Genomic DNA, 11,758 nt, shown 5'->3' with positions numbered 1-11,758 from the left:
ATCAGTCAATGTGATACAACACATCAATAAAAGAAAGAACAAGAACCATATGATACTCTCAATAGATGCTGAAAAAGCATTTGACAAAGTACAGCATCCCTTCCTGATCAAAACTCTTCAAAGTGTAGGGATAGAGGGCACATACCTCAATATCATCAAAGCCATCTATGAAAAACCCACCGCAAATATCATTCTCAATGGAGAAAAACTGAAAGCTTTTCCGCTAAGGTCAGGAACATGGCAGGGATGTCCATTATCACCACTGCTATTCAACATAGTACTAGAGGTCCTAGCCTCAACAATCAGACAACAAAAGGAAATTAAAGGCATACAAATCGGCAAAGAAGAAGTCAAATTATCACTCTTCGCAGATGATATGATACTATATGTGGAAAACCCAAAAGACTCCACTCCAAAACTGCTAGAACTTATACAGGAATTCAGTAAAGTGTCAGGATATAAAATCAATGCACAGAAATCAGTTGCATTTCTCTACACCAACCGCAAGACAGAAGAAAGAGAAATTAAGGAGTCGGTCCCATTTACAATTGCACCCAAAACCATAAGATACCTAGGAATAAACCTAACCAAAGAGGCACAGAATCTATACTCAGAAAACTATAAAGTACTCATGAAAGAAATTGAGGAAGACACAAAGAAATGGAAAAATGTTCCATGTTCCTGGATTGGAAGAATAAATATTGTGAAAATGTCTATGCTACCTAAAGCAATCTACACATTTAATGCAATTCCTATCAAAGTACCATCCATCTTTTTCAAATAAATGGAACAAATAATTCTAAAATTTATATGGAACCAGAAAAGACCTCGAATAGCCAAAGGGATATTGAAAAAGAAAGCCAACGTTGGTGGCATCACAATTCCGGACTTCCAGCTCTATTACAAAGCTGTCATCATCAAGACAGCATGGTCCTGGCACAAAAACAGACACATAGATCAATGGAACAGAATAGAGAGCCCAGAAATAGACCCTCAACTCTATGGTAAACTAATCTTCGACAAAGCAGGAAAGAATGTCCAATGGAAAAAAGACAGCCTCTTCAATAAATGGTGCTGGGAAAATTGGACAGCCACATACAGAAAAATGAAATTGGACCATTTCCTTACACCACACACAAAAATAGACTCAAAATCGATGAAGGACCTCAATGTGAGAAAGGAATCCATCAAAATCCTTGAGGAGAACACAGGCAGCAACCACTTCCACCTCAGCTGCAGCAACATCTTCCTAGGAACAACGCCAAAGGCAAGGGAAGCAAGGGCAAAAATAAACTATTGGGATTTCATCAAGATCAAAAGCTTTTGCAAAGCAAAGGAAACAGTTAACAAAACCAAAAGACAACTGACAGAATAGGAGAAGATATTTGCAAACGACATATCAGATAAAGGACTAGTGTCCAGAATCTATAAAGAACTTAGCAAACTCAACACCCAAAGAACAAATAATCCAATCAAGAAATGGGCAGAGGACATGAACAGACATTTCTGCAAAGACGACATCCAGATGGCCAACAGACACATGAAAAAGTGCTCCATATCACTCGGCATCAGGGAAATACAAATCAAAACCACAATGAGATATCACCTCACACCAGTCAGAATGGCTAAAATCAACAAGTCAGGAAATGACAGATGCTGGTGAGGATGCGGAGAAAGGGGAACCCTCCTACACTGTTGGTGGGAATGCAAGCTGGTGCAGCCACTCTGGAAAACAGCATGGAGGTTCCTCAAAATGTTGAAAATAGAACTGCCCTATGACCCAGCAATTCCACTACTGGGTATTTACCCTAAAGATACAAACGTAGTGATCCAAAGGGGCACGTGCACCCGAATGTTTATAGCAGCAATGTCCACAATAGCCAAACTATGGAAAGAACCTAGATGTCCATCAACAGATGAATGGATCAAGAAGATGTGGTATATATACACAATGGAATACTATGCAGCCATCAAAAGAAATGAAATCTTGCCATTTGCGACAACATGGATGGAACTAGAGCATATCATGCTTAACGAAATAAGTCAAGCATAGAAAGACAACTATCATATGATCTCCCTGATATGAGGAAGTGGTGATGCAACATGGGGGCTTAAGTGGGTAGGAGAAGAATAAATGAAACAAGATGGGATTGGGAGGGAGACAAACCATAAGTGACTCTTAATCTCACAAAACAAACTGAGGGTTGCTGGGGGGAGGGGGTTTGGGAGAAGGGGGTGGGATTATGGACACTGGGGAGGGTATGAGCTTTGGTGAGTGCTGTGAAGTGTGTAAACCTGGTGATTCACAGACCTGTACCCCTGGGGATAAAAACATATGTTTATAAAAAATAAAAAATTAAAAAAAATAAAAGAAAGTACTGGGCTGTATTCCTTTTAATGGCATTATTTTTGCAAAACTGGGTTTATGCTGTTAAAAGCAGGTACTCTGTGAAGATCAGTGTGGGTGATTTTGTGGTGAAATAGGTGTGACAGTTTTCCAAGTTTTGAAAAGTGTACAGTGCTCAATGTCAAGCACATCCTTTTAATAGTAATAATGGCTAATAAAGAATGAAATGAAAAAAAAAGAGTTGTCAAACTTTAAACCTAGTTACCTGTATGCCTAAACCTGACCACTGTACTTCTTTCTCTATAGAGCAAAACTGTTCAGAGGTTATTGATCTTGCTTACTCTATTTGGCCAGATTTAAGATGTCTCTGTTAAAAATACAAATGACAATTGGTTTACTGATGACAGTAGTTTTCATTAAAAAAAAATAAGAAAAGCTAAGTATACTTTAGTGCTCACTAGCACTTTGCAATTGCCAAAGCCTAAAAGTAAACATTAACACTGACTCCAAATATGCCTTCCTGGTACTACATGCCCATGGAGCTATTTGGAAGGAAAGGGATTGCTGTCAAGCCATAACTCCCCAATCAAATATGGGCCTAAGTTCCAAAACCCTCCTTATCGCTATACTAAGGATGGCATATATCAAATCTGGGATACGTATTTGTGACTCAGACCCATGATTGGACAGCTCAGTCAAAAGGCAGTTTTATGCTGGGAACAAAGAAATCATATGTATGATACTTGGGCAAATAACACATGATATCTAGGATGGCTATCACTAGAAATGTGTTCCCAAGTAATAGTACTCCAGGCTACTGATGAGTTTGCTACTGATTGGGTAAGATGACCTGGCATTAGATGGTCAGCTCCAAATGGAACCTACTAGATATGTGGAACTTAACCTATGGCCCTGCCTTCCTCCAGGGTGCTTAGGTCGCTGTACCTTAGGATTTGCCTGGATTCATGGGTACATTACTAAAATCATTACCACCCCAGCTAATCTCCCCAATTTAAAGCAAAATTAGACACGATCTGTTTTTAAATGGTATGATCACTTAGCATCCATTTTTGTTCCATCTGTGGGACTAGAGGATGTCATGTGGTATGTAGAAGCCCTTAATAAATATATTACAAAGGCACCCAATGATTCACTAAATCGCATCTCCCTACTTAATATCGAAATCTCACAGATACTCAAGGCAGTCCTACGAAATGGAATGGCCCAGCAGCACAGGGTGACGCATGCGCAATTATCAAAAACAGAGTGTTGTGTGTACATCCCAGACTATCACAAAAATGTCACAGGACTAATAAAAGATATGAATACCCAGATTAAGTTTCTACACGATCCTTCTCTCTCTCTCAGTGAGTGGTTAAGTTCCTAGTTTGGAGGAGGACTATGGCCAACAATTAAAAATCTCTTTCTTGGGGTTCTCATTTTTATCACCTTATTAATCTTAATGTTTTGCTTTGTTTAATGTTTCTCTACTTGGTGCCAAGACTCCATTGCTGCAATGACTTCACAATGACAGATGATCCTTACCACGCGCAAAGACACCTCTTCACTGTCAGCGCTGGATTCAGCTGCCTCCACCTTTCCTAACTACCCTATACATTCCTCAACTGATCAATGTTGACCGGAGTAGGTAGGGACAACTCTACACCCCTATTCAGCAGGAAGACGTTACAGAAGATGAGACTGTCCACCTTCAACTACCTTAAAGATTTAAGGGTCAAAATTGTTCAGGGGGTAATGATGAGGGAGCAAGAGGCTGGCTGAGGACAAAACAAAAGCTGGCATCTTGCACCGCTCTCCACCTGCTCCCCTCAGTAATAAGTAACACATTCCTCAGGCACCCCTGACTACCCTAGAAGGAAAACAAATAGTTAACTTGCAGAGATCACAATCCTGCAAGGCAGGAGTCTCCCTTTGTTTACAAATGTCCTTGAGATTTACAACAAAGAAGTTACCTTATCAATAGCCCAATTTCCAAAGGCACATAACTCAATTCCTCAAGCCCTAATGTCACCCTCCCCTCCATAAAAACTGAAGAAGGCTGAGGTAGAAGGGAAAGTAAATAAAGTTAAAATTCTTCTAAACCTAACTCTCACTAACAAGGACACTTGATAGCAGGAATGTAACATTCCACCAGGAGACTCCCAATTGTCTTTATGTTAGTGCCTCATTAGAGGGAAAGTGGCCTTGTCTTGATAGTAACCAGGCCTTCAATATCCTGACAGTCTTCTTTACCCCAATAGCCCTTCTGAACACCCCCTTGTCCTCACCTACCCAACTCCTGTGTATATAACCAGCCACTACTCATATGCCTGGCGCAGTAGCATCTCTGTCTGCCAACGGGTCCTGTCCCCGTGCTCTAATAAACCACCTTTTTGCACCAAAGATGTCTAAAGAATTCTTTCTTAACCATTGTCTCCAAACCTCAACCCACTGGACCTTACCTAGTTTCAAGAACTTCATCAATATCCTTTAGCTCTGTTGGAGAAGGTCCATCCTCTGTATTTTTCTTCTGTTGGGCATTCCTCCTCCTAGTCATTTTGGTGGGAGATGACTGAACAGATGTAGCTGGATGTATTAACCGTGGTGCAGTCAAGGTGCACCCTGGAACACTTCTGAGCAATCAGGATTCCCCACCCAAACGAGAGACAAAAGAAAAGAAAAAGAAAAAAGAGAGATAGAGAGAGAGACAGGAAAGAAAGGGAAGATGAAAGAGAAGTTTCAGCCCAAATGGGCCCCAAGGTAAGATTTATGAAGTAGACAAACAAAAACAGACAAACAAAAAGACTGATAAAAGTATATGACAAGAGGAAAAAAAATAATGCAAATAAAGGAAGAACCTCGTCAAAAAGAACCCCAAGTGTAAGATTTATATACTATCAGGACAAACACAAAAACACAGAAACACTTGTGGAACAAAAAGATGGGAGAGTGGTAATAAATTCTCAGTGTGTGCGAGGAAGGTTGTTTTGATTCTTCCTGGATGTATCTTGATATCTTTGTTAAAGGACTCAACCTTCCTAAGATAAATGGGGATTAAAAATTAGTTTACCTATAGGGGTAGTATTGATTGGAGAAAGGGGATTACTTTGAAGTTTAACTCTATATGAATATTAGAAGATAAAAATAAAAAGGAATAAACTAGACTAAACTAAACTAAAATTTAAAAAAAAGAAGGAATTCAAAAAATATAAATGCAAAAGAAAAACACAGGTGTATGTATCAAAAAGTTCAGGTTAGAAGGTTATTATGGAATTGGATGTACTGGACAGCTCGCTGTGATGGTTATTAAAAAAAATTACCTATCTATATAAAAAAAATGAACCAGGATAGTGGGAATGAATGAAAAATAAAAGTTTTCCTATCAAGTAGTGGTTGTTCTCTTGTAGTCCTTTTTTTTTTTCTTCTCTTTTTTTTTTTTTTCTTGGTTTGTTTTCTGGGGGAGGGACCTGCCACGTGGGTTTTCAGTCAATGATGTTCCCTGACTTAAGTCCTCCCGCCCCGCTCAAGGGGGTGGGCTCTGAGGAAACTGTTTTTTTTTTTTTTTCACACTTTTGTTCTCTGGTGGTTTTTATGCTTGTTCACTTTTCTTTTTTCTCTCACTTTGACCGCTTTTGATGGTTTTTGTAATTTTAGAGGATAACAAACTGAACCCTGATCTCCCTCTCAGAGAGAAGCCTGAGTCTTGTTGCAGGACCTAAATAAGTTTCCCCTTGGCCTCTGGCAGAGCAGGTTCCAAGTCGCGGTCCCTGGGGACGCAGGATCTTTTGCTTGTACCCAAAGCCAAGGCAATGGCCGCTGTCTGGGCAGCTCTAGACCACCAGAAAGTTTCCAAGCAGCAATCACACACTGAGATTTTCTCGCTGGCCCGGGCTGGGAGTGCCTGGTCTTTCTGGGTTTAATAGCACCCGGCTTGTGTGCACCAATTTTAGGGGAGGCTGAGGTTCATGCATGGGTCTCAGGCTCTGAGAACGGGGCACAGGTCCTAGAGCACCAGGCTGGGCCTTAACGCACCTCTCTGGGGGGAGAGTTTGGTGCAGGCTCTGAAACAATGGCACATATCAAAGGGAACCAGCTGGGCCTTTATACCTCTCTCAGGGCAGTATCTCAGGCTCTATAGCAGGGCTCTCACATTCTGCTACTGGCGTGGCTCCCATCCCCTCACAGGAAATGGACCCCAAGCATTCTCAGGAGTGCTGGTGGCTTAGGGACCGAGAGCTGGTTTCTCCGGGGCACTCTCTCTGCCTCCGCACCAGGGGAGGCTGTCCTGGGACCAGGGATTTAAGCCCCTGTCCCTAGCTGTCCCGATTCCCACAATTTTTCCCCCCCGTGATCCTTTGCTATTTTGGAGTGCTTTCAACCAGTCTCCAAGTTAATGCTGGTCCCCAGATGCAGGGCACTCTCACACTTATTGGAGTATTACTTTCCAACTGGTCGCCTCTCGTGGCTCCCTCCCCCTTTTGTTTATCTTCCAATATCAGTCCGCTGTTCCCACTCAGCTTTACCTTCCCACTGGCATCTCCTCCCTCTGTAGAGATCCAGACGTGTGTAATTCTGATCTCAGGCTGATTTCATGGGTGATCAGAGTTCTTTGGTAGGTAATCAGCTCACTTTGGGGTACAAGTTGAAAAGGTGCCTCCTCCTACTTCCCCGCCATCTTGGGGCTCCTCCTTAAATTTTATTTTTTATTTTTTATTTTTTTATTGACATATAATGTATTATTAGCCCCAGGGTACAAGTCTGTGATTCACCAGGTTTACAAACTTCACAGCACTCTCCATAGCACATAGCCTCCCCAATGTGCATAACAGAACCACCCTCTCCCTCCCCACCCCCCACCCCAGGTCACCCTCATTTTGTTTTATGTGATTAAGAGTCTCTTATGGTTTGTCTCCCTCCTTATCCCATCTTATTTCATTTATTCTTTTCCTACCCCCCAAACCCCCTATGTTGCCTCTCCACTTCCTCATATCAGGGAGAATATATGATAGTTGTCTTTCTCAGATTGTCTTATTTCGGTAAGCATAATACCCTCTAGTTCCATCCACATCATCACAAATGGAAAGATTACATTTCTTTTGATGGCTCCATAGCATTCCATTGTGTGTGTATGTATATATACCACTATCTATCTATCTATCTATCTATCTATATATATATATATACACACACACACACACACACACACACCCCACATCTTCTTTATCCATTCATCTGTTGATGGACACCTAGGTTTTTCCATAGTTTGACTATTATAGACATTGCTGCTGTAAACATTCGGGTGCACATGCCCCTTCAGTCACCACATTTGTATCTTTAGGGTAAATACCCAGTAGTACAATTGCTGGGTCATAAGGTAGGTCTTTTTTCAACTTTTTGAGGAACCTCCATGGTGTTTTCCAGAGTGGTTGCACCATCTTGCATTCCCGCCAATGGCGCAGGAGAGTTCCCCTTTCTCCGCATCCTCTCCAGCATCTGTCATTTCCTGACTTGTTAATTTTAGCCATTCTGACTGGTGTGAGGTGATATCTGATTGTGGTTTTGATTTGTATTTCCCTGATGCCCAGTGATGTGGAGCACTTTTTCATGTGTCTGTTGGCCATCTGGATGTCTTCTTTGGAGAAATGTCTGTTCATGTCCTCTGCCCATTTCTTGATTGGATTTTTTGTCCTTTGGGTGTTGAGTTTGATAAATTCTTTATGGATTTTGGACATTAGCCCTTTATCTGATATGTTGTTTGCAAATATCTTCTCCCATTCTGTCAGTTGTCTTTTGGTTTTGTTAACTGTTTCCTTTGTTGTGCAAAAGCTTTTGATCATGATGAAGTCCTGATAGTTCATTTTTGCTCTTGTGCAGGAATTCAGTAAAGTGTCAGGATATAAAATCAATGCACAGAAATCAGTTGCATTTCTTTACACCAACAATAAGACAGAAGAAAGAGAAATTAAGGAGTCAATCCCATTTATGATTTCACCCAAAACTATAAGATACCTAGGAATAAACCTAACCAAAGAGGCACAAATTCTAACCCAGAAACCTATAAAGTACTCATGAAAGAAATTGGGGAAGACACAAAGAAATGGAAAATTGTTCCATGCTCATGGATTGAAAGAAAAAATATTGTGAAAATGTCTATGCTACTGAAAGCAAACTACACATTTAATGCAATCCCTTTCAAAATCCCATCCATCTTTTTTTTTTCAAAGAAATGGAACAAATAATCACAAAATTTATATGAAACCAGAAAAGACCTCAAGTAGCCAGAGGAATATTGAAAAAGAAAGCCATAGTTGGTGACATCACAATTCCAGACGTCTAGCTCTATTACAAAGCTGTCATCATCAAGACAGTACGGTACTGGCACAAAAACAGACACATAGATCAATGGAACAGAATAGAGAGCCCAGAAATAGACCCTCAACTCTATGGTCAACTAGTCTTTGACAAAGCAGGAAGGAATGTACAGTGGAGTAAAGACAGTCTCTTCACCAAATGGTGTTGGGAAAATTGGGCAGCCACATGCAGAATAATGAAACTGGACCATTTCCTTATACCACACATGAGACTCAGAATGGATGAAGGACCTCAATGTGAGAAAGGAATCCATCAAAATCCTTGAGGAGAACACAGACAGCAACCTCTTTGTCCTCAGCTGCAGCAACTTCTTCCTAGGAATATTGACGAAGTCAAGGGAAGCAAGGGTAAAAACAAACAAACAAACAAACAAAAAACAAACCTCTTATTATAAATTATTTTATGTCTGGGACACCTGGGTTTCTCAGTTTGTTAAGTGGCTGCCTTCAGCTCAGGTCACAACAACAGCATCCTGGGATCCAGTCCCACATTGGGGTCCTTGCTTCACAGGGAGCCTGCTTCTGCCTCTGCCTCTGCCTGCCACTCTGTCTGCCTGTGCTCACTCTCTCTCTAACAAATAAGTCAATAAAGTCTTCAAGAAATATGTCCAAATTTCATTAGCTAAAGTAATTTCCTACTGTGTAATAAATCTAAGAGCATATCAAAGGCAGAAACACCTAATACTAGCTCTGTTTGAATTCAAATCACTAGATTGTAGTGTGTTTTTCAAAGACTTTATTTATTTTTTGTCAACTGAAGAGGAAGAGACAGAGAAAGGGAGAGAGAGAGAGAGAGAGCGAGCGAGCAAGTTCACAAGCAGGGGGAGTGGATGTCAGAGGGAAAAAGGCTCCCTGCCTGAGCAAGGATCCAGATGTGGAAATTGATCCCAGGACCCTTGAATCATGACCTGAGCTGAAGGCAGACACTTAACTGACTGAGCCACCCAGGCACCCTTAGGATTTTATTTTTAAAACACTGGAGTTACAAAAACAAATGGAAACAATGATTACACATTTTCAGATCTATGTGCATTACTCTTCGGTAAACCTGGATATGGCTAAGAAGTTATCTATGTTCACCTGAATTTCTTCCTTTTGCCATAATAGTAACTTTTAGTTACGTGATAAATTCATTTTTTTGCCATATGAAGATATCTTTGTTGCAGAGGTATTATTTTTCAGATCTTAAAGCTCTTGAATTTGTCACCATCCCTACACATTTTTTGAAGGCATCACTCAGGGATTCTCTGACTTTCTCATTTCGAAGGCTATAGATGAAAGGGTTCAGCATTGGTGTTACAATGGTGTTCAGCACTGTGGCAAATTTGTTAACATCCATCACATTTTCCTTTTTTGGGCGGACATAGATAAAGATGGAGCTTCCGTAATAAAGTGTCACTACAGTGATATGTGAAACACAGGTGGAGAAAGCTTTCTGTCGTCCCTGGGCAGAGGGAATTCTAAGGATAGTAACAATAATGTACAGATAAGACACTCCTGTCAGGAGCAAAGAGCCCAAAAGCAACACAGCAGAGGAGATAAAGTCAGCCACCTCAGCCAGAGAGATGTCTGCACACACCAGCTTTAGCACTGGGCCACTGTCACAAAAAAAGTGATTGATAATATTTGGCCCACAAAAGGGAAGAGGAGCAGTTAAGATCGATGGCACTAAAATTGACAATAATGCACCCACATAAGATCCTAGAAGTAAGAATATGCATGTCTGTTTATTCATGATGATGGCATACCTCAGTGGGTTGCAAATGGCAATATATCGGTCAAGGGACATGACGGCCAGGATGAAGAATTCTGTGGATCCCAGAAGGAAGTAGAAGAAAGACTGAGTAAGACATCCCACAAAGGATATTCTCTTGGTTAGGGAAAATGTGTTAGCTAGCATCTTAGGTACCACTGTGGAGGTGATGGCAACTTCAAGGAAAGAAAGATTGGCTACAAAGAAATACATGGGTGAATGCAGACGGTAGTCACCACACACCAAAAGGATGATCATGGTGTTGCCAATCAGAGATGTTATGTACATGAGCAGGAAGGCAGAAAAAAGAAGAACTTCTATTTCTTTCTCATTCTGAAACCCCAGAAGAATAAACTCAGTGACTCTGGTCTTGTTTCTGTGATCCATAATGTTGCCACTTCCACCTGACATAATAAAAAAGATACGTTCAAGGTTCGTCTTTGCAACTCAACATTAGAAGTACCCTATCTGGGCGCCTGGGTGGCTCAGTGGGTTAAGCCGCTGCCTTCGGCTCAGGTCATGATCTCAGGGTCCTGGGATCGAGTCCCACATCGGGCTCTCTGCTGGGCAGGGAGCCTGCTTCCTCCTCTCTTTCTCTTTGCCTGCCTCTCTGCCTACTTGTGATGTCTATCTATCAAATAAATAAAATAAAAAATCTTAAAAAAAAAAAGAAGTACCCTATCTATAGCTATCAGTCATGTTTCTTTTTGTGGAGGAATGATAATGGAAAAAATTAAACAAATTACATTTTCCCCATATACAAATAAGTCCTAAGATGACCTATGGAAGACAGTACTACAGTAAGATTGTGAAAAGTGCTCTTTTGAAAGGCCAGTGAGGCTCCCCTCTGTGTAGGAACTCTGAGACTAAAGTTAGCTCTGCATATGTGAACAGATGAGTAGTGTGCCCTTTGATATAGACATAAAACAGTGACCTTAATCCCTTCAGCTGTAAAGGCATTCTTTCAGAGTGCTGGCAGAGTTGCAGTCAAGTCTAATTCTATATTAATATATGTGTACAAAAATAGCTTTTAGAAGCTATTTTATTTTCATTGGAAGAAAAAGTATTAAAAAGAACAACAACAAAGACAACAACAACAAATATATACATGATCAGTAATAGGTTCATGACTCCTGAATTACTGGTTCTAACGTCTGTTACAGTTAAATACAGGAAAATAAAGTCAGTCTCGTATAATCTCTATATAGAATCACATTTCATAGTGGATAAGATGTTCAGAGGTCATTTAAGAAAAAAAAATCAAAATATGACTTTATCACTGTGATT

The 11,758-nt window shown here is 40.7% G+C and overlaps 1 protein-coding gene across 1 annotated transcript; it reads right to left on the bottom strand.

Annotated features, from left to right (window-relative positions):
• Positions 1 to 9,889: 9,889 nt before the first annotated feature.
• On the bottom strand, positions 9,890 to 10,858 carry LOC116585748 (olfactory receptor 6S1-like). Its single transcript, XM_032335008.1, has one exon. It carries the CDS (start codon positions 10,856 to 10,858, stop codon positions 9,890 to 9,892), a length of 969 nt encoding a protein of 322 aa, XP_032190899.1.
• Between the last annotated feature and the right edge of the window lie 900 nt (positions 10,859 to 11,758).

This window comes from Mustela erminea, chromosome 3 (genome assembly GCF_009829155.1).
Source record: "Mustela erminea isolate mMusErm1 chromosome 3, mMusErm1.Pri, whole genome shotgun sequence".
Classification (NCBI taxonomy): Eukaryota; Metazoa; Chordata; class Mammalia; order Carnivora; family Mustelidae; genus Mustela; species Mustela erminea.
Note: the sequence above shows the minus strand (reverse complement) of the source record. Positions and strands in the feature narration are given on the sequence as shown.